General features: G+C 41.9%; 1 protein-coding gene across 5 annotated transcripts in view; it reads left to right on the top strand.

The window, feature by feature from the left end:
* Rnf38 (ring finger protein 38) overlaps positions 1 to 11,181 on the top strand; it is a 108,327-nt gene extending 97,146 nt beyond the window's left edge. For all 5 annotated transcript variants that reach the window (XM_055605346.1, XM_055605345.1, XM_055605344.1 and 2 more), the window contains 3 exons: positions 2,096 to 2,217; positions 6,079 to 6,178; positions 7,761 to 11,181. In XM_055605346.1, the coding sequence (XP_055461321.1) occupies positions 2,096 to 2,217; positions 6,079 to 6,178; positions 7,761 to 7,823 (285 nt within the window). In that variant the 3' untranslated portion in view covers positions 7,824 to 11,181. The remainder of the gene's footprint in view (positions 1 to 2,095; positions 2,218 to 6,078; positions 6,179 to 7,760) is intronic.
* Positions 11,182 to 22,680: the final 11,499 nt, after the last annotated feature.

Genomic DNA, 22,680 nt, shown 5'->3' with positions numbered 1-22,680 from the left:
AAGTCATAAAATTATTCAGCATTCCTAGAATATTTGAACATTTGCCACAAAGCTTCTAGAGTAGGTAGACTTACTCTGTTCAGCCACAATTCCAGGGAGAATGCAAACGATGAGAAAGTGTTGAGTTTTGATGAGATGTATAAGAAAGAATTGTGGAAGCAAAGATGTTTGAGCTGAATCTTGAAGAAAGGGATTTTACTTGCTTTCTTACTTACTGCATGAGTGGGTATTACACGTTGCGGAATAAAGCATATGGTCCGTGACTGAAGTGGAAGGGACAAAGTGGACCTGGTGTGGTCACACATGCCTGTGGTGCTTGCACTTCAGAGGTGGAAGCAGAAGTACAGTAAATTTGAGGCCATCCTAGGCAACATAGTAAGACCATGTCTTAAAAAAGAAAGGGAGAAATGGAGATTTGAGGCATGACATTGGGTACTTAAGAGTCTGAGTCCAGCCGGAGAGATGGCTCGGTTTAAGAGCACTGGATGCTCTTCCAAAGGTCCTGAGTTCAATTCCCAGCAACAAAACGGTGGCTCACAACCATCTATAGTGAGAATTCCGTGCCCTTTTCCTGCCTACAGGCACACATGCAGACAGAATAATGTATAAAAAATAAATCTTTTTTTTTTTTTTTTAAGTCTGAGTCAGAAGGATCTTGAATTCAAGATCAGCTTGAGCTATATAGCGAAACACTTGTTTTTGTAAAAAAAAAAAATAAAGGCAACCTAATTATATGTTAAAGTAGGTAAATAATGAGCCATTAAAAGTTCAGGAAGAACGAGGTACTAGCGTAAAATCAGTAAATATAATAATTGTAACATACTAAAGATTCAGGTATTTTTAAGTATGAGTTCATAGTAAATACTTTTAAAAACCAATTCTTTGGTCTTTTTATTCGACCTTTTCTTTGTATACTACTGGATGCAATTTAGTGTGGAGGAGTTACTCATTATAGAAATATTTCTCTTAATAATGGTGAAATTAGTATTTTGCCAGCCTTGATAAATTAATAGCACACAACAGGCTCATTAGTACCTGGTATCTGTGGCTTGACAAGAGTCATACTTCTCATTTTATAAGAATGTGCTGAACCAAATATGTCAGAAGTGGAAAGTCACATTGGGAATGTCTGTAGGTTTTTGGTTTATTTTGAGACAGGTTCTCCAAGCTGGCCTTGAACTTGTGATTATTCCTACCTCTATCTTTTAAGTACTGTTATTAATAGTTCTGCCATATCTGGTTTGATGTTGTCCTGAGGCTGTAAGCCAGTATTTTGAGCATGCTAAGCCATCACTCCACCAGTTAAGCTACATTTGTAGCCACCCACTGGGAATTTCTACAGGTCTTTGACTTGCTTTCTTCAACAAATATAAGGATAAAAAGAGACTTGACAGGCTTTATCAAAGGACCAGAGTTAAGAGCCCTGAGTCACTGTCCTGGTGGATGTCTTAGTTGCTGTCCTAATGCATCTCTCTACAAGTCTGTGCCCTTCCTCCTGAAAAAATACCGCTTATAGCAGATACAGGAGAGATTGCCTTCCAAGATTGGATGTGACTAGAAAGACTTACTGAAAGCAAATGTGAAAAATCTTTTTAAAAGTTAGGGTGCAGCCTCAACAGAAACATGCAAAGGAGTCAAGTAAAGGTTGTTATCCTAGGAACTCCATTTAATTCTAGAGTAAGTACATAAAGTTTTCTATGTAAAATAAAAAGGTTGTGAGTTCGCTCACACCAGTAATCCTAACACTTGAGAGACTGCAGCTGGAAGATTACCATGAACTTGAAGCTAGCCTGGGCTACAACCTGAGTTCCAAGACAGCCTAGTCTGCAAAGTGATACTTGTCTCAAAAAAGTTAGAAGTTCCTCCAATGGATGGCTGAAGGCTCTTGCCCCCAAGCCTTGATGACCCTTTTTCAATCCCTCGGATTCATTTGGTGTAAAGAGAATTATTAACCCCTACTCCTCGTATCCCCCTCATTGTCCTCTGACCTCTGCATGTGCTCCACGGTACTATGTGTGTACATACAGGTGCACATTCACAAACATTAATAGAAAATGTAACAAAAGATGAAACTCTGTCTCCTTCTCCTCTGTAGGCCCTGTTAAACCTGGCAGAGCGACTGGGAGAGGCGAAGCCTCGGGGACTGACTAAAGCAGACATTGAACAGCTTCCTTCTTACAGGTTCAACCCTAGCAACCATCAATCAGAGCAGACTTTGTAAGTATGTTTCTGTGACACTCCTGCTACCTTTATGAAGTAAAAGTTTGAGTGCCAGAGATAATGTGATAAAGGAAAGTAGTCAGCATAGACCTTTTCTAAGCCCATGCTGACCAGTAAGGGGATCTGGTCATATGGACTATTTAAATTCCTTAGTCACAGTAGCAAGTGACTGCTGTTAGGATGTTTAAATACAGGTTTGAAAACAGAACGAGCTGAGATTCCTACCCCATGAACTTCACCCCCATGTAGGTGTTTTTAGGGTGTTTATAACATTGTGTGACAGTCACCACAGGTTTAGACAACTTCATCATTGAAAAAAAAAAAAAAAGGATTTCCTTTTAACTATTAGCAACTACTTCTCATGTATTCTCAGTACCCTACTCCTGCCTCCACCCCTTTCTTTCTTTTCTGAGACAGGAAAGACAGTCCTGGCTGTCTGGAAACTTGTTCTGTAGTCCAGGCTGTCCTCAAACTCCCAGAGATCCACTTGCGCCAGCCTCCCGAATGTTGGGATTAAAGGCCTGCACTACCACCACCTGCTTGCCTCGCATCCTCTTCATGCCTATTGCCACTATCTCTAGCTAGCGCATATCTGGAAGTCTTTAACAGTACTTCTCCAGACTTCCTAAGGCTGCTACCCTTTAATACAGTTTCTCATGTTGTGGTGACTCCCCACCATAAAATTATTTCGTTGCTACTTCATAAGTGTGATTTTGCTGTTAATGAATCGTAATGTAAATATCTGATATGAAGGATATCTGATAGGTGACCCCTTGTGAAAGTCATTTGACCCCCAAAGGGGGGGGGTTGTAGCCCGTAGGTTGAGAACCACCACTATAATACCTAGTCTTTCAAGTCTGTCCAGAAATTCAATGTAGCGTAACTTTTTTCAGCTCTATATATAGCAGCTTGTAGCACTAAGGCATTCATTCATTCATTTATTCAAATACTGATTTTTCAAGATGCCTGCCTCTGCCTCCCGAGCGCTGGGAGTAAAGGCCACCACTGCTCAGCAGGTATTCATTTTTATACCCAGATAATACTCTGTGGCATGGATATACTATGCTTATCCTTTCTTTAGTTGATGGACATTTAGGTTGTTCACACTGTTTGGCTATTAGTGAATAATGCTACTTGAAGCATTTGTGTAAACACTTTTTCTGTGGACTTATGTTTTCATTTCTCTTAGTGAAAGTGAGTTGCTAAGTTAAATTCATAATCTCATGTCACAATTTTTCCGTTTTATATTCCTGAGAGCCGTGCAGAGATTTCAGTTTCCATGTTTTCCAGCACGTTGTATTGTCTCTCTGTCTCTGTTGACGCCATCCTGCTGAGTTTAAAATGTTAGGCTACTGTGGTTTTACTTTCCTTTTCCTGGTGGCTGCTAATGTTAAACATCTTTTCTTCTGTTCATTGGGCTTTATGTGTGTATGTATGATTTTTTTTTTTTTTTTTGAGAAATAGCTTTTCAAATCATTGTTTTTAAGTTGGGTTATCTTTTATTACCAAACTGAAGAATTTTCTTCTATATTAGAGAAAAAATTATGTTAGGTAAAAGGTGTTCAGTAATGTCTCCCACTCTGTGGGCTTAGGAGATGGTTTGCTTATAAAGTGCTTGGTGAACAGTGTGAGGACCTATGTTCAGTTCCCAGCACCAGTGTGTACAGTTGGCCAAGTGTGATGATGTATACTTGGAATCCCAGTACTGGGAAGTCAGAAGTAGGCAGATCCTTGGGGCTTGCCAGCCTAGCCTATTTGGCAAGTAAGAGACTTCATCTTTGGTTATTCAATACCAAATGGTATCCCTGAAAATATGCATATAGGAGATATTATACAGATTGACTAGTTTGTATTTATAAGTATATACATATATACATGCAATAACAATTAGTGAATAAAAAGAGGCCATTCATTTGAAAGAGCAAGGGGCTATGTGCAAGGGTTTAGAGAGAAAAAAGGGAAGGGAGAAACAGTGATAATCTTAAAAAACAAAAATACAAGGATTGGCTCAGGGGGTAAAGTGCTTGGGTGAGAACCCACTTTTAATTGGGGGCCATGGCTATGCAGTCCTGTAATTCCAGTACCCTAGATCCATCACAGGAACCCATGTAAAGGTGCCTGAAGAGCCGAAGTAAGTAGATGAAAGGTGGAGAGCAATTGAGGGAGACTTTGCCATGGGTCTCTAGCCTCCATGAAAGCATTTCCTTCTCCCTAGATTTTTCCCATTCTGTAGGTTGTCATAGTTGGTTTTGGTTTTAAAACCATATTTTTTCACATACTAGTGAAGCTCTCTGAACTATAATCTCCTTTGCAATTATTTTATTTTATTTTTTTATTATGTATACAGTGTTCTACCTGCATGTATACCTGCACGTCAGAAGAGGGCACCAAATCTCATTATAGATGGTTGTGAGCCACTTTGTAGTTGCTGGGAATTGAACTCAGGACCTCTGGAAGAGCAAGCAGTGCTCTTAACTTCTGAGCCATCTCTTCAGCCTCCCCTTTGCAATTTCTTGATGGCATCCTTTAAAAAACAAATTTCTTAAATTTTTGATGGAATTTATTTTGTGATGTTGAGAATCCGAAGTGGGTCTTAACATATGCCAGTTCACACTACCCTGGAGCTGTATCCCCACCCATTTTTGATTAATTTTGTTTTAGTTCATTTTTATTGTTTGTTTTTCTGTTGATTGCTGATATTTTCCTCATGGCAGAAAATTACTTATTACTCACAAAAATTGACTTTTTCCCTTAATCTAGAGTTTGTTCTATTTTTTGAGGCAAATGATTTTTGCGTACATGTTTGTCATGTGTTTGCAGGTGCATACGCACATGTGTGCACATAGAGACGAGAAGTTGATATCCGGCCTCTTTTTCAAGTCCTCCTGCAGTTCTCTGAGTCGGGGTCTTGCACTGAACCTTGCTAATCCACTAGCATATCCCAGGGATTCCAGCTGTTTATGCTAGTCCTTTGATCTGAACTCTGAGCCTTACGTTTATACAGCAAACTCCGCCAAGCCCAGATTTGGAGGTCTGCCTTTGCTCTTTTTCATGTGACTATCCTACTATTCCAGGACCCTTTTCTAAACCTTTTTTTTTTTTTTTGGAGTTTGGGCACAGGGTCTCACCATGTAGCTCTGGATGTCCTAGAATTCATTAGACCAGGCTGGCCTCAAACTGACAGAGCTCTTCCTGCCTCTGTACTAAGATTAAAGGTGTGTACCACCGTGTTCAACCTTATTCCAGTACTTATTAAAATAATACAATATCAGTAGTATAGTACCTTTAGTTTTCAGACTAAGTTGGATGTTAATTAGAAATACCCTTTTGCCGCTTGCTTTTGTTATTTCTGGTGGATGTGTGTGTTATGAGTGTAGTTGGTGTGTGGTGCTCATTTGAATGTTGCATGAGCCTGTGCATGCACAGGACAGTGAGTGTCTTTCTCTGTTGTTCTCCACTTTATTGTCTTGAAATAGGGTCTCTCACTAAGCTAGTTTGTTTTTGCCTCTAGACAGGCCAGCTAGGAAGTCTTCGACGTCACTGTCTCTCTCTCCCAGTGTTGGAGTTAGAACACACACAGCCATGTCCAGCTTTGCACATGGATAGTGGACCTTCAGTCTTGGGTCTTCATGCTTACAAGCGCTGTTAACCGCTGAGCCATCTCTCCAGCTCCTTAACCAGAAAATTTTGATAATCTATCAGTAAATCAAAGAACCCTTGGGAAATCCATTAGCATCATCATTTTTAGGATAGTGGTAATTTTAAAAAGTGATTTTTGATAACTGAGAATGACTTTGCAAACATGATAGTCATAACTAAATAGAAAACCAAAAATGATTTTTTTTTCCTCTTTTCCAGGTGTGTAGTATGCATGTGTGATTTTGAGTCAAGGCAGCTTCTTAGAGTTTTACCCTGTAACCACGAGTTCCATGCCAAGTGTGTTGATAAATGGCTTAAGGTAAAGTGATCACAAGTGTAAAGAAAATAACCATATTCTGTGTTTTTATTGATTATAGGTTCATCTGAATAAGTCCATTGGGGGGGTGGGTAGGTTTTGCAGAGAGATAGAAGCTTAGCTTTTAGCAGATGCGCTCTGTGAAATGTCCAATAAAGAGCAGTTGCAGAGATTGGAATAGAGTAGACTTCTGGGTTGTTTCCAGCCTTGTTTAAAAAAAGAACTGTAGCCATCAACAAGATGGCAGTTCTGCAAGAGCAGGGAGCAGGCAGGCTGTTTGTTGCTGTTATCTGTGTGCTCTCATTTCATCCTTGGGCCCAAGACCTGGCCTCCTTAGGATTTAGATCTTTTTTTTTTTTTTAGTCAGAGTTTAGATGGGACCTCACTGGAGTTTTTGTTTGTTTTGTTTTGTTTTGTTTTTGCCAGAGATTTTTTTGTGGAGAATAGGCTTTTTACTTCTGACCAGTCCTTATCTTGTACATGTAGAAAAGCCCAGAGACTAAGGACAGCAGTGATCTGTCAGAGTGAGTGCTGAGGCTTCTTGTCTTTCTTCTTAAGTGTTTCTTTGCATAGTCTTAATTATGTGACTAGATTATAACTAAGATGATACAATAGTCAACTTTGAGTTTTTAATAGAATGTGGCAATTAGGCAGCTTGATAGCCTAATCAAGCAGTTAAGGTAGAGCTGCTGTGCTGTTGTGCAGCTGCCATTGGAGCACGGAGGAGAGAGTAAGCCAGGAACATCTGCCCTCAAGGTTATTCCCACCTACATAGTGAGACCTGTCCACTAAGAAAGAAGGAATGAGCAAACTAAATCCTGAAAATGAAGAGTCTGAACTTTTTAGAAAAATATGGCTTGTGTAAACTCCTAACATGTGAACGAGGAATGGTCAGGGAACTACAAGTTCATGCAGCTAATAGCCAAAGTGAGAGAGTGTGGGAGAGGGTGGGACACAAAGACTCAAAGATGTCGTTCTGAAGCATGTAGTTTATACTTGATTCTGAAAGCAAGAGGAAGAGTGCAGCTACAGTTGTGTTTTAAAAACCTGGAGCCAGGCTCTTGGGACACACCTGAAGAGGTAGGGGACAGGAAAATGAGAAATTCAGTTCCTCACATCCTAAAAAACTAGTGTATATGACACCCTGAATTTAATCTCCAGTTCCACCCCTGTTGTCCCCCCTCCCCCCAAAAAAACCAAAACCCAACAACAAAGCAGCAGCTAAAGTTTTAATTTTAAGTTAGTTTTTTCCAAACTGGTGATAGCAAGTCATGTTTATGAGATTAAACAAAGTCATTAAAAAGTCACTTGTGACCTTATTATATCTTGGAGATTTGTGTAAGTTGTCTTTTTTGTTGTTGTTGTTGTTGTTGTTTGTTTTGCTTTAAAACAGGCTGTCACATAGATGTGGCTGGCTTGAATGTCTTGATTTTCCTGCCTCCATGAGTTGGGATTACAGGTTTACACTATCATCCTGGTTTAGGATTTGTTTGTTCTTAAATCAATATAGACCATATGGGAATAATAGAACCAGGTACTTCACTGTATGAGACATAACTCCACTGAGCTTCCTCTTGTTTTTCAGGGAAATCGTACTTGCCCAATTTGCCGAGCTGATGCTTCTGAAGTGCATCGGGATTCAGAGTGACCAGCCTAAGAGCACAAATTGAGTTTGGGTGTTCCTCATCACGTGTATATATGGACTATCCATTGAACTTAACCTGTGTGGCTTCCAGCCCTCCCTTTACCAAAAGGGTCAATGGACCTTTCTTTGCACTGTGTGACTTAATCAACTATAAAAGCTTACAATTAGTCTTCACAATTATGGGATTGTTATACTAACTGTGTGATTGGAACTCCAAAGACCTTTTCTTTAGCTTAATTCTGTGTGTGCACTAACATTCCCTGGTTTTGTGTGATCGTTCCGAGTGTTGCTGCCAGATTACAGTGGACGTCATCTTTTAGCATGTGCTTTTATAAAAAGTGGTAGCTCCAGATGATATAGCAGTCTACCTTATATAGAGCCTTCAGAAACTGTGAGTGGGGATGAGTGCAGCGTGTGACTGTTGGTGATCAGTGAGTCTGTGTGAGAGACTGTGTGCAGCTACACGTGTGTATGAGATCCTGTATACCAGCATGTACCAAGAATGTGTGTAGTTTTAATTATGCTGCAATGTATAATCTGGTGTGTTATTTAAACAGCACTAGTACTGTACACTGGTTTTACCCTTGTGTTTGCTGTTGCACACTGATTGCTAAGGGTGCATCAATTCTAAGCATTGAATACTCCATCCCCTTCCCTCCCAATGAATGGAATGAGAAAAGCCTTCTTCCTTTGCTTCAGGCAGCTGTCCCCTTCTTTCTCTTTCTTGGTGATCCTGAGTGGGTTACTTAAGAAAAAAAGTGTCAGATTCTCACTCCATGATCTGATTTTCTTTTCAATTCTATTGTAAAAGAAACTTAAGTCTCCAACTTGCTGTTTCCAATAAGAAGGTGCAATATCATACATCCTCATTAGCAATATTAGCATTTCAATCAGTGATCTGAGTGTTGATACTGCCTTGTTTTCCCTTACATTTCCAGTTGCTTCTTACAGAAAGGACCTGTGTTTTTGTTAATGTGTAGATTTGTAGTCTGTTCTGAAGATGTTGGAGTAATATATTTTTAAGAACACCACTGGTCCCATAAGACTCACCTCTTTGACCTCCACAAGAGCAAAATCTTAACTCAGCCTGGTTACCTAACTCAGCCTGGTTTCTGGTTTGTGTTCTTCACTCAGACCTCCATGGGCAATTAAATTGTATTTCTGTTGGTGTTAGCTGAGTCCTGAAGTTGTCTAGTTTTCCCTCAGTAAACATTCTCATTGAAACCTTTGTTTCAGGATGGATCAAGTGCTATGACAGCTCATTTCTTAGGCCTGGTTTGCTTCGATGTCTTACTTTTTTTTCTTTTAATTTATGTTAGAACAAGAAAAGTTTAATACAGTAGGTGTCCAGAATACTTGCAGTGTAAAATGAAGATTGGATTTTTTTATAAAAACATAATGCTGTCAAACAGGAATTGGCCTTTATTTAACCTGAAATGACACATAGCTATGTGTGTATTATTAAAAAAAAAAATAGGTTCATTGAACACAAGTCAGATTGTTTGAAGTCATTTTTCAGCAACATTGGATTCCTTTCTCAGTGTGCTCCGCCTTCTCTGCCTCTGTGAGTTACTGGCATCTGTGCAGCCACACCTGCTGCAGCCCTCTGGTCGCAGGTGTGACTACTCGATGCCAACCTCACTCAACTCAAAATTGGCACTGGGCCTGTTTTTTTTTTTTTTTTTTTTACTAGGACAGGGACAGTGTTGAGCTACTAGTTACTGCCATGTTCCTTACCCTCCCTTGAAGTCTCTCTAAGCTCATCTCAGCCTAGAGTTCAGGAAAGTCAATTCACACAGAAGCACAATTTTGTCTTCTTCCAGACACTGTTGCCTCTATCTAGTTAGACAAATAGGATTTGACCTAGGTTCTGTTTGCCTCTAGATTTGTGTTAGTGTGTCAGAAATACTTAAAACAGAGGTAAAATGCACACGTTACTTTTAAATCATTAGGATAACCCCCTCCTGTTCCTAATGAATAAAAGGTGTGTTAAAGACCAAAATTATTACCGTATATAATAATCAGCTCCAAATCACATACAGCTTAATCTTTATTTTTTAATTTAAAGAAATCATGTTTAAAATTGTAAAAGTCCATCTTATATATAGACTTTTATATAGCTTCAAAAACTTTATACCTGTACAGCTCTAACATAACACTGTTCCACGCAGTATTCCTCTTATTGATGCACACAAATGAAGCACTTTCCTAATTAATACAGAGACACGGACTACCAAGGCACATTGTGCTAACAACTGGAAAGTAGCATTTCTTCTATTAATGTTTGATGTAAAGTCTGGTAGTTTTTTGTTGTTGTTTTCGAAAGAGGTGGTTGGCAATTTAGGAGGCATTTGTGTCTGTCCTGACGGTAAAATTCTATTGTGCAGATGACTGCTGTCTCCTTGGAATGTCTTGTTTTAGCACAGAGCTCTTAGAGATGGCCCAGACTTTGTCACTGAGTGGTTAGTGTATCGTAGGAGCACACATGTGACCTCTGCCTGTCCACAGTGGGCATCTTTGTGGCTAGCAAATGAAGAAAGTGCAGTTGATTCCTGCCCAGCCATCATTGATTAGAAGATGCACCAGGTGGCAGAGGATGTTGGTAGCCATCATCCTCTCCTAGAACGTTATTGGCTTTACCATCCTAACCCAGCTGTGGGGGTTTTGTAGGTTTTGGATATGGGGTTGTTTGTTTTGTTTTGTTATTTTGGTTTGTATGGGTTTTTGTTTATTTGTTTTTTTTTTTTTTTTTAACATGAATCAACCATGTTTTGTATTTTTTTAAACTCCAATCTCCACAAAACAACTCAAGGCCTCCAAGTATCAAAATGTCATATTGAGATTTTTCTGTCCTGAATTTTTTAGCAGAATCTGAAATTGTAAAAGCATATTAGATTTTATACACTCCCTGAAATGTAATTTGCTAAAATTCTTAAATTTGGGTCTCTTGTGATAATTTCAAATATGATTGGCCTGTCTGCTTCTGAGAATATTTTTCACAGTATCTCCAGGCCTTCTTTAAAAACCTGTCCCCCATAGTGCATCTGGTACCTTAGGTTGCTGTTTGTTTCAGATTATGGAAGCTCACAGGGGTGTTTGCTGGAATCATTTGCTGAGTCATTTCTTCAAATCATATTCCATTGTATCAGTTAACACATAGTTTTAAATGTATGTATTATAAATATCTGTAACCAAAATCATTTGAAGGCTTGATAAATTTTTAACAAAGTTTGTACATTTTTTATGAAAGTTACTAGTAATGCTTTACTAAGTAGTGCAATGAATTTTTATTTTTAATCCCTGTGCCCAATTTTGGAGTTGAGAGGGTTGTTGGTAATAAATGTATGATGTACACTTAAAACATCTGTTGTGTTTCATGTTAGGTATATTTAGAAATGATTTGCAGAGGGATGGAGGGTTGGTGGGATATGGTAGGGAAATAGAGCCGGGGTGAGGTGCTAGGCTTAATCTTTGACATTAGTTGTATTCTTTGGCATTAGTGTAAACAGCCTCAAGTCACAACAAGCATAACAGAGTATTTGCTTGTGTCCTTATAAGATACAGAGAATACCCAATAACTAGGAAAGCTGGTATACATCGGGACAGTTTACATCCAAGTCACTGTCAGCATAACAAGGGAGAAGGACCCTTTGCCTGTTGTCATTCGTGATTGCATAGTAGATCTCTTGTAACTCTGAATGTAAGCAATCTGCCAACCTAGTTACTTGAGCAGGTAATCGAGGCTGGTGTCACACCAGCAAAAGCATTCAGAAATCCTGATTATGAACCATTACCTGGAAATGAGCTCTTCTAAAAAGCCATTGCATCTTCAGCAAGTATTTCTTCCAGTAGGAAGTAGTTGATAATGCTGATGCTGTATGGGCTTCACACTTGCCGATTCATTCCCCTTTGACAGGTGTTTACAGTGGTTGCAGAGTGGCCTTTGGTGGTATCAACAGACATCACTAGAACAGAAGCCCCTATTTACACTAGCAAATGACATTTCTATGTGGTCTGATAGTTTAGTGGCCACATATCAGAGCAGAATTGGTCAGGTGAATGCTTCCATAGTCCTGCTAAAGTCCCCACCTGGAAGAAAAAAAAACCAGTTAATTCAATCCATAAGTATTCTCTATGTAAGAATGAGATATCTTGTTTTTTGTTTTGTTTTGTTTTGTTTTTCTCAAATTCTCTATACTATAGCACGTCCTAATTTGAACTGGTCACATTTTAAATGGAAGCTACATATGGAAGTGGCTGTCATGATGGATGACTCGGGTCTAGACCACTGCGGCATCTGCTAAGGTACTGCACTTACAATGGGTAGTTTATGCCTGTAGTCCTGACACTCTGAAAGTTAAGGTCAGCCTGGGCTATATTTAGGGAGGTCCTCTTTAAGTGGACCTACACTCTACCCTTCAACTTCTTTCTCATAGGCAGAGGTCAACTTCGGATGTTACTCGGGAGTTCCTCTTGTTCTTTGAGACCAGGCCTCTCACTGGCCTTGTAGGATAGGCTGGCTGGCTGGCCACTGAGCCCCAGAGACACTTTGGCCTCTGCCTCCCTAACACTGGCACCATATGTAAGGCCATCATTCCCAGGTCTCTTGTTTGTTTTGTTTTAATGTGGGTTCTGGGAATCAGATTTTGGGTCCTCGTGATGCAAGGTAGGTACTTAACTGACTGGCTATCTCCGTGACCCAGCTTGCTTTTACTAGAATAACTTATTTTTTAGGCAGTTTTATATATGTAAACAATATGTTATTTGGTCATATGCATACCAATTTGCCCCTCCCATTTCCCCAGGCACCTCCAATATGTGTTCATGCACACACACTGCCACTTTTGTAACCCGTTGCTGTTCTTTGTTGTCAGTTTGCCTGCATCTGGAATTAACAAACCCAAGCAGCTGTGTACACCTGTGTGGAGTTTTATTCTTTACTAACTCATTTGAAGTGGTAAGAGCTCCTTTTAATCTGGACCATACTTTTTGATGGCAGTTTATATAAGGACATAGAGAAGGAAGCTCGCTTCCGCTGTCCATGGCAAGTCCGATCCTTCACCGGCATTAAAACCTGCTTTGATATTCCAGCTTAAACTAAAGACCAACCGAGACCAACCTTGTGTACTGAGCAAAGTAGTGGATTCCTTAGCCGCCTCTTGGTATCACCATTGTTGGAAGCTGGACCACAGCCTGTAAGCTGTTCATATATATATATATGACTATACAGTGAGTTAAGAGAACAGCTATGTGAGACCCTGTGTCGAAAATCAGGGTTCCTTGTCAGTAAATTCCCAAGTCATATGTTTGCTTAGCACCTTTAGAATTCCCAGCTTTTTAAATAAATATATAAGAGAAATAAATGACCATTGGGCTGGAGAGATGACTCCACTCTTATAAAAGGGGTTGCTGCCTTTACCAGGAGACCCAAGTTTGCTTCACTCATCCAGTAGCTCACAACTGTCTACAGTTGCAGCATGCTCTTCTGGCCTTCAGGGTTCATTTCTGTCTGCACACCCAAAAATAAAATTGGGTGTTGTTGTTTTTTCATTTGAGCAGTCATAGCATTGGGCATTCTGAAGAATCCAAGGGTGGTTAGCTTTCAGCCTACTTTCAGATGACTGGGTGGGTTCTTACTAAGACTGCTGTACAATGGACATGCTCCTAAACTCTCGTAGGTGGCCCTCTGCAACTCAACTTAGCAGGAAATGCAGGAATAAAAGTCTAAAATAAGGCTGGTGATTAGGTACCAGTCAAATACAAAATGACATCAAGCCCTGGCTTCTTATCCTATGTATGAAAACAAGGTAAAATGAGATGCAGCGGTGAGACAGTACTCTATAGCCCCATTTCTAGCACTTTACCAATAGTCACCAGTGTAACAAAACAACATGCTATCTTCTTGGCCTTAGGAATAAACATTGGCAATGTAGCAATCTCCCTCTTCCCTTTGTCCTAGGCCTCTTGTGTCATCTTTATGGGTGGGAGGCTTAGCTCAGGAGGTAGGCTGCTTGTCTCCCATGCATGCATCCTGGGTTTGATCACAGCACTGCATAAAAGGCTTGGTGGTGCACAGGCACTAGCACTAGGGGCTTGGTGCAGGAGGATCAGAAGTTCAGGTCATCCTTTGCTACATAGGGAATTTGAGATTAGCCTGTGTTATATTAGACCTTGTTTTGGAAGAACAGAATTATACCATGAAACCTTGTAATAGTTACTGTATATCTAAGTGTTGTTCAAAGGTGTAGTGATAGCATTTCTGTAGTGAGTGGAAACAGGACTCAGTGTAGTTGCTGCTGCTGCTTTAAGATGGTAATATCAGATTGCTGCTACATCGGAACAACTGTCTTGCCAAAATTAAGCTAGCTCAAACCAAGGAGAAAGTACTATTGTCTCATGATTCAGCTTTAGAAAGCCCTAATGTGGACACTAGCAGGGAGGGAAGTAGGTTGACTATGCTGGCTCCAGAAGCCTGGGGGATTGCCAGGGCCAAGCTACCAAGTTTTAGTTGGAGAGGCAAAGAGGAAAGGAAAAGGGTCAGTGGAGGCTAGGCAGTGAAGCAAGATATCCACATCTCAGAAGTATGAGGAAGTACTGAAGCAGCTCAGCAGGTGTAAGCTCTTGTGAATCAGCCCCTGTGACCTGAGATTTAATACCTGAACCCACCTAACGGTAGTACAAGGAAGGAATCAACTCCACAAACTTGTCTTCTGACCACTTAGGCACCTAATGTGCACACGTGCCCACACATACAACCCATACACAGATATGATATATGCATAATGCAAGTCTTTAAAAGAATTAAAAATAAATGGTAGGGTGTGCCCATAATTCCAGCACTATTTTCAGTAGGAGCAGCCTGGCTTACCTAGGAAGACCCTGTGTCAAAACAGATCAGTAGGTGCCAGCCCTTAATCCCAGCACTCAGGCCAGCTCGGTCTACCGAGTGAGTTCTAGACCAATCAGGGCTTCAAAGTGAAAGTGGTCTCAAAAAGAAAGAAAAAGTAAAAATAGGTACCGCTCACCAACAAGCACTGCTAGACAATGAGCAAGATGAAGGCAAATGTACTTGGTTATCATAAGTCGTAACAGGTACACTGCATAAACCTAGAGCAGTCTCACAGGCTAGAGAGAGCTCAGTGGCTAAGAACATGGACTGCTCTTGAAGCATAAGGGTCTGGTTGACAGCACCCACGTGGGCTCATTACCATCTAACTCCAGTTGCAGTTCTGGCCTCCATGGGCATCACTCACAGGGTGCATAGACATATATGTAAGGAAAGCACTGTACATATAAGTAAAAATATTTTTTAAAAATCCCTCTCATTCTGAGGCATCTGTGCTTCAATTAAAAAATATGAGGACACACTCCAGCCAGGGAGGCAGGTAGGCTAACTGCAGATCATCACCTCTCCCTCCTCCCAGTCTCATTCCTAGCTCTATAACAGACTGTAACAGGGCCCCAGACCTTAGCACAACTGAATCCATGATGGAAGTATCATTCAGGCCATGAAATTCAATATGTAGACATCACCACCTGAAAAAATGAAAGAACTAATCCATTAAGTCCATAGTTTCTCAAGTCTGTAAGTGTACTAACCTTGCTTTTGGCTTCTGCAGTTCTGCTTCTGGCTAACTGTTCTTGTTAACTGAAGTATGTCACCCCAAAACACAGTTTTGGTGCTTAAAAGCTCACCCTGAGAAAGGCTTGGTGCTACATTGTGATCCCAAACACCCAGTGTAGTCACAGGTCAGCTAATAAAGTCTGTAGAGTGACTTAAACCCATGTCCAAGCGGCCTTCTCTGGTGAATAACCCACAATAGCGAGGTCCCAGAGAACAGACTGTCAGACACTGGGGTCTCATCCCCTTAGAGCAAGGAAGTGTGTGGTGGTCAAGGAGCTCGTGGGGGGTATACAACCTGAGATGTTCCAGGTCCCCAGGACTCTGATCAGCCTTTCCCTAATGCTTCAGAGCAGTCTCATATCTACCCTAACAGAAAACAAGCTAGAAAGCCGCCTGGTTAAGGCGCCTTCTCTTTAGACACTATGAGAGGTCAGACATAGCCTGGTCCATAGGACAGCCAAGGCTACACAGAGAAACCCTGTATCGAAAAACCAAAACCAAACAACCAAACAAAAAAACCTTGCTAGTTTTTATAGATACCTTTTGTGGGTAGGTAGAAGTGTTCCCAGTTTCAGCAAACTGAAACTGCTCAAATAGTAGCTAAAAAGCTCCTCCAAAAACTGGTCTCTTGATTTGGCTTCCCCTTAGCAATGGAGTCTGACAATGGCCTGTCTTCCATAGCCCAAATCTCTTAATTAATAGCTAAAGCTTTAGACATAGATTGAAAGAAAACTTCATTGTGCATACAGAATCTGGGAATCAGATCTCAGAATTCTGGGCAGGTTAAAAAGAGAGAAACAGGACATTAAATAAGAAAACTCTCATTAGAGTCCAGCAAAGAGTGGTTAGGTCTCTTTCCTTTGCCTTGCTTTGGACCCCTGCACCCATATAGGGAAGGATTTATCCCCTGTGAGGTTATGTTTGGAAGACCTCCCCCACTGCTTCCCAGGCTCAGAGATCAGCAGTTGGCAGAAATCTCTAACCGTTCCTTTCTCAAGTCACTCCAGGCCCTCCAGTTCTCCACACAGACTATTTATCAGACTATCTGATGGACCCAGCTGACCTCTTAAGTCCACCATCAGTTTCCCCGTGTTTGAGTCCAGCGATACCGTCTAGGTCAAGCAGGTAGCCTAAGGGGCACTGGAACTAACCTGGAAAGGACCCTACAAGGTGTTTCTCTCCACTCCTGTGGCAGTGAAGGAGGCTAACATTACACCATGGATCCACACACCCACGCCAGAAAGCAAAAGCTCTAGTCTTCAGCTAGATGGACTGTCTCCCTGACTATGGAGCCATTAAAATTAAGGTTTCATGAGGTCCCAGGTCGTTCCCTTCCACCTCCTCCAGGTCTTATGTTTGGTATGAATACAGGGTCACGGGCCAATGCACCTCAGGCCTGGACTTGGGAACCGAGGAAGACAAGTACAGGGAAGGTAAGAGCTAATGTAGCTACAGACCCAAAACCCATATCTGTCTCATTGACCTTCACTTACTGATTAAGTGTCTAGCAGTATTGGAGAAAAGTTTATCTTTTGAGTTAAAAATACCGAGTTTTCAATCATTCATACTCCCCGTGCCCCCTAGTTAAGTTTATCATTCCCAGCTAGGAATTGGCCAGACTTGCTGGTTCTGTGTGCTTAGACCTCCCATCCCTGTGCTACAGAGGGAAGGACCTAACCCGACTGCCAGCCCACGGACTGACAAACTCACTGGCCAGGGCCAGCCTGGATTAACATTAGAAGCACTTAAGGGACTAGAACTCATCCAATATCCAAAACCTTTAACAGGCACATTCCCTTATCCTGATGCCTGCTTCACTGCCTTGTGGGTTAATTCATCTGAATCCCTGAGACTACTTGTTGGGTGTGTACCAATGGTTTGACTTAAACGTATTTCTTCTGATGCTTTATAAACTGGACTTTAAATTTTAAAAAAAAGTTGTGATGGGCTGCTGAGGTGTGGCTCACCACAGTTGATGGTTTCTGATGGGTACAGCTTCCCTTGCAGGGCTAGCCACTGGGAGTTTGACCATTCTCCAGTGAGTATAATGAACTCAGGGGAGGTCATGGTTGCTGACCTCGAGGATGCTGACCTCGGAGGACTGGGAAGTGAGCACAGCTGGGGTGCATGATGTAAGATTCCCAAATAATCAATTAAAATATATGTATATGAAAATGCTTATGTTCTGTTTTCAAGCACTCTATATACTTAACACATATATTAAAATTTCTGAAATACTTAAAAAGTGTTTTTGAGACTTCAAATAAACATTGACAATTTAAAAAAAAAATTATAAAAGAAAAATTTCCTGACCTAAAGAAGGGGGTACCTATGAGGGTACAAGAAGCATACAGAACACCAAATGGATTAGCACATAATAATCAAAACACTAAACACACAGAACAAAGAAGGAATATTAAAGGCTGCAAGGGGAAAAGACCGAGTAACATATAAAGCAGACTTATTAGAATTATACCTGACTTCTCAATGGAGACTCTAAAAAGGCAAAAAGGTATGGGCAGGTGTGCTCAGACTCCAAGGGACCACAGACGCCAGCCCAGATTACTATACCCAGCAAAACTTGAAATCACAATAGATGGAGAAAATAAGGCATCGCATGGTAAAAGCCAAATTTAAGCAGGATCTATTTACAAATCCAGTCTAGGGAAGGTGCTAGAAGTAAAACTCCAATCTAAAGAGATAAGCACACACAAGAAAACAGGAAATAAATATCAAACCAGAAAACCAAAAGGGGGGAACACTAACAAAATAACAACAAACACTGCTCATTGGTAATTATCAACATCAATGGTCTGAAATAAAAGACACTGAACTAAAAAACAAAATGCCTGCGGAAAGAGGACCCATACTCTGCATCCAAGAAACACATTAACTTCAAGGACAGACATAGCCTCACGGTTAGAGGATGAAAAAAGATATTCAAAGCGGATAGACCTAATAAGCAGTTGGTGTGGCCATTTTAATGTCTGACAAAATAGACTTCAAAACTAATCGGCAGTGATAGGGAAGGACACTACATATTTATCAAAGCAAAACTTCACAGGATATTTGAATTCTTAACATCTATGTACCAAACACAAGGGCATCCACGTTCATAAAAGAGACACTGCCACAGCTACACATACCCTCAAACAGTGATAGTGGGAGACTTCACTTCTCCACTCTCACCAGTGGACAAGTCATCCAGACAAAAACTCAACAGAGAAATAAATGCTGGAGCTAACTGATGATGCAAACCAAATGGCCCTAACAGAACGTTTCACCCAAATACAAAAGAATAGACCTCCTTATAAAGCATATCATAGAACTTCCATTAAAACTGACCACATACTTGGACACAAAGCAAGTCTCAACAGATACAAGAAAACTGAAATAATACCCTGCATACTATCTGGATTAAAGCTGGGTATCATTAACAACAGAAAGCATATGAACTGATGGAAACTGAACAACTTACTACTGAATAAAAAAATGGGTCAAGAGAAAGAAATTAAAGACTTTCTAGAATGGAATAATAAAGTTACAACATACTCAAACTTATGGGCCACAATGATGGTGGCCCTAAGAGGCAAGTTTATAGCACTAATTGCCTATATAAAACAGATAAAACAAACAAAACCCCCAGTAATCTCAGTGGTAACTTCACAGCACACCAGAAAACTCCAGAACAAAACCAAAACAAAACAGAAAACCACATCCAATACAAGTAGATAGCAAGAACAAAACAAAAGCCTCAGGGCTGAAATCCAGTTTACTGTTTTTATGGGATTCCTGAGTGCAAATGAGAGAGCGGGTCTCTGGTTTTGGTGCCTTTGGGGGCTGTTTTCCTTCTGTTTGTTTGTTTTGTCCAATTCCGATGTGTTAGATTTTGTTTTATCTTATTACATTTATTTTTGTGTTTTTTTTTTTTTGAGACAGGGTTCCTCTGTATAACACCCTTGGCTGTCCTGAACTCACTTTGTAGACCAGGCTGGCCTCGAACTCACAGAGATCCGCCTGCCTCTGCCTCCCTGAGTGCTGGGATCACAGACGTGCGCTCCCACACCTGGCTTTTATTTTATTTTATGAACTCTGACATGCCTGTTCTCTATAATGTAGGCAGAAAGGGAGTTGACCGGAAGGGAGAGCAATGGGGAGCATCTGGGAGATGTAGAGGGGTGAAATGGTGATCAGGACATATTACAGGAGAAAGAAATCAATTTTCAACAAAAGGAAAAACTATTAGTCCCCGACCCTTGCTTCAGTTAGTGTTGGCTGTGTGTGGACAGATGCGGCTCATACACTGGGCATGAGCAACTTAACCATAGCCACATCCACAGAGCATAGCGACTCTCCCTCCTTCAGCAGCCATCAATTTGCCAATAGCTCCTCAGAGGCAGGGCCTTGGATTAGCAGTTTTTGTTTTTTGTTTTTTAAGGTTTATTTCTTTACTCTGTATACAATGGTCTATCTGCGTGAACACCTGCATGCCAGAAGAGGACACCAGATCTCATTATGGACAGTTGTGAGCCACCATGGGGTTGCTGGGATTTGAACTCAGGACCTCTGGAAGAGCAGCCAGTGCTCTTAACCTCTAAGCCATCTCTCCAGCCTGATTAGCATTTCTTAACCCGTGTTAAAATTATGACTTGGCTTCATGTTGTGCAGCCCTTCTGCACAAGCCTGCACTGGTGTGCGTTGGCTGTGCCATGTCCACAAGATAGGATTCCACAGCTCTCATCCCCATCCGGTGGCTCCTTTGTCTGCAGTGGAGAGGTTCAGAGACAACTTGTCAGAAGGTAGGGACTGGTGTGACACAGCTTATGTCCTTTTATGTTCACAAATCAAAATAGCTATATATTATTTTAAACTGTTTCTTTTAATAAACTAAGGTGGAAAATAGGGGAGGGGAGAAAAGTGGTATTTCTAAATGCCCAGGCTAATGAAACAGTAATTCATAAGGTACCCAACAGGTGGCGCTACTATACACTACCAAGAGCAGGGACTGTGCTGTGCACTGCTGTGGTTTAAAAGTCTAAGTGGGATGGTACAACGGGGTGCACACCTGTAATGCCAGCATTTGGGAGGCAGGGGCAGGAGGGTCACAAGTTTGAAGCCGGCTTGGGCTACATGGTGTGTTGATGTTCCCCCAAAATAGCCACACGTATGTAAAAGATCCAAGTCTGAGCAGAACTTTGCAATTGTGAAGAGTTGGTATATTGAAGATCTAGAGCCAATTTACGTTGATCTATCTTTAGTTCCCTTATATGTATCCATTCATTCCCCACCTCTGTGTCTGTCCTAATTCTTGTAACTTTCAGGGAAAACTTTTTGGAATATATTAACGTCGCACATCACTAGCTTCCACCAACCAAAAGCCTGAGGCTGTCTTAACATAGCACCTGACTCCTATACAGAGACACTCCACGCTGTAACCCACCTCTGTGGAAAATGCCCTGCTTTTTGTTCTTATGCTGCGGAGTGACTATTAGACGTGGAGCAGGCTTTGAACATGAGGAAAGGTGTAAAACCTGGAGGAGCTAGTCTGGAGCAGGAGTGAGTCTGAGTTGTGTTCAGCCCCAGAAATCTGGACTTCAAAGTGGGAGGAGTGAGGGCCACTCCTTTCCCTGCCCCGGGCCTGCATGTCCCATTGCATGTAGCCCTGTGCCCACCTTTGTCCAGAGCAGAGGAGGTCAGATAGCAGAAGCCAGGTTAGACTTCCCCTCTCCTTATAAGGCCGTGTACAGCAAGCACCAGGAACTTTTCTTCAAGCAAATGAGCTATTTGTAGCACCTTAGACCCAGCCAATGATGTACACTCACCCCAAAAGCCTCTACCCATTCCCCAAAGGTTTAAATAGCGTTTGTTCCTCCCAGTTAAACTAGCTGCTGAGCAAAGCCAGCCTCCTGAGAGTCTGTTCTCATTGTGTTCACTTGATGCCTAAGGTCTCCATCACACCTGGCCATTCCTGCCTCACTCTCCTCCTCAGGCCACCAGGCTGATCTCTGGTGCTGGGAAGGGAAGGGGAGCTGAAGGGAAAGGGCGCTGGGAAGGGAGTGTGAATGACAAGAAGGATGGCGGTGAGGGCGCAGGTATCCCAGTATGCGTGGTCTGCTTTGTTTTGACTCAGAGCCTCACTGTGTAGCCCAGTTTTGGCTTGGCCTACAAATTGCGATCCTCCTGCCTCCGCCTCCCCAGTCCGGATTACAGGCAACACTATGCTCATCTTCCAGCAGACAATTTGAATGTCTGGTGGCCCTCTAGAGACGCCATGGACACTGAGTGTTAGGAACATTTTCACTGTGGCAGCAAGGTTGGTGCAGAAGGTCTCCTTTGTAACACAGCCCCACCGCCCCTTTTCCCTCAGAAAGAAATTCTTTCATGCAGGTTAGATCCCAGCACAAGGCTTCTTCAGAGAGGCCCTCAGAGCTGCAAATGGGTTCCTGGGAGAAGGGTGGCTGACTCAAGGCCTGGGGCAGCTTTGCCTTCTGCGGGAACTGGAGCGTGATGTTCCCAGCAAGGCTTTGTGGCTCTGTGGGTCTGTGCCTGACAGAAAGCAAACACTGCTCAGGCCAGTGGCAGACAGGCTGTGGCTACAACAGTGCCGCAGGCTCTGGGCCTGCTGTCTTTCTCTGATCTGTGGCCAGCAGTTAGGTCCAGGTTAGGGTTAGTCCAGGTGGGGTGAGAGCCGTGCCCACATGCTCAGCACATTCATAAAGGCGCCAAGGCAGGGTCCCGTGTGGCCTGTGCACAGAGAATTAATGTCATCAGCTTCTCCACAGCCTGGGCTCTAGCAGAGGCAACTGCTCCCAGAGGCCTTGCCCGCCCTCCCCAACCATCAGGACTGGCTCCTTGCAAGTTTTCCTCGGAATACACCACCCAGATTCCACTCAGAACCAGATCCCACTCGGAACCCAGACCCCACCTGGAACCATAGTTCACATAGCTGCAGCTGGCCTTCAAGTCACTACTCTCCAGGGTTAGCCACTCAGTTCATAATATCTGCCCAGAATTGGCCAGAGGAACAGTCGTACACACGTGGCTAGTGGGTGGCGTCGACAGAATGTGAAACATGGGAAGAAGACAATGACTTCAGGACTTACTTTCTCTCAGAGAGCAGGAAAACCAGACCATGAGAGAGAGTGAGCAGAAACGAGGAGAGTGGGTGGACTTGTCCGGCTTGTAGAAATGTCTGCTTTCAGCCCCCAGTATCAAAAACATTTTTGAAAGGACTTT

Source organism: Psammomys obesus, unplaced genomic scaffold, assembly GCF_907164565.1.
Source record: "Psammomys obesus unplaced genomic scaffold, mPsaObe1.curated_primary_1811, whole genome shotgun sequence".
NCBI classification, from domain to species: domain Eukaryota; kingdom Metazoa; phylum Chordata; class Mammalia; order Rodentia; family Muridae; genus Psammomys; species Psammomys obesus.
The sequence above is the reverse complement of the archived record's forward strand: the minus strand, read 5'-3'. Positions and strand labels throughout refer to the sequence as shown.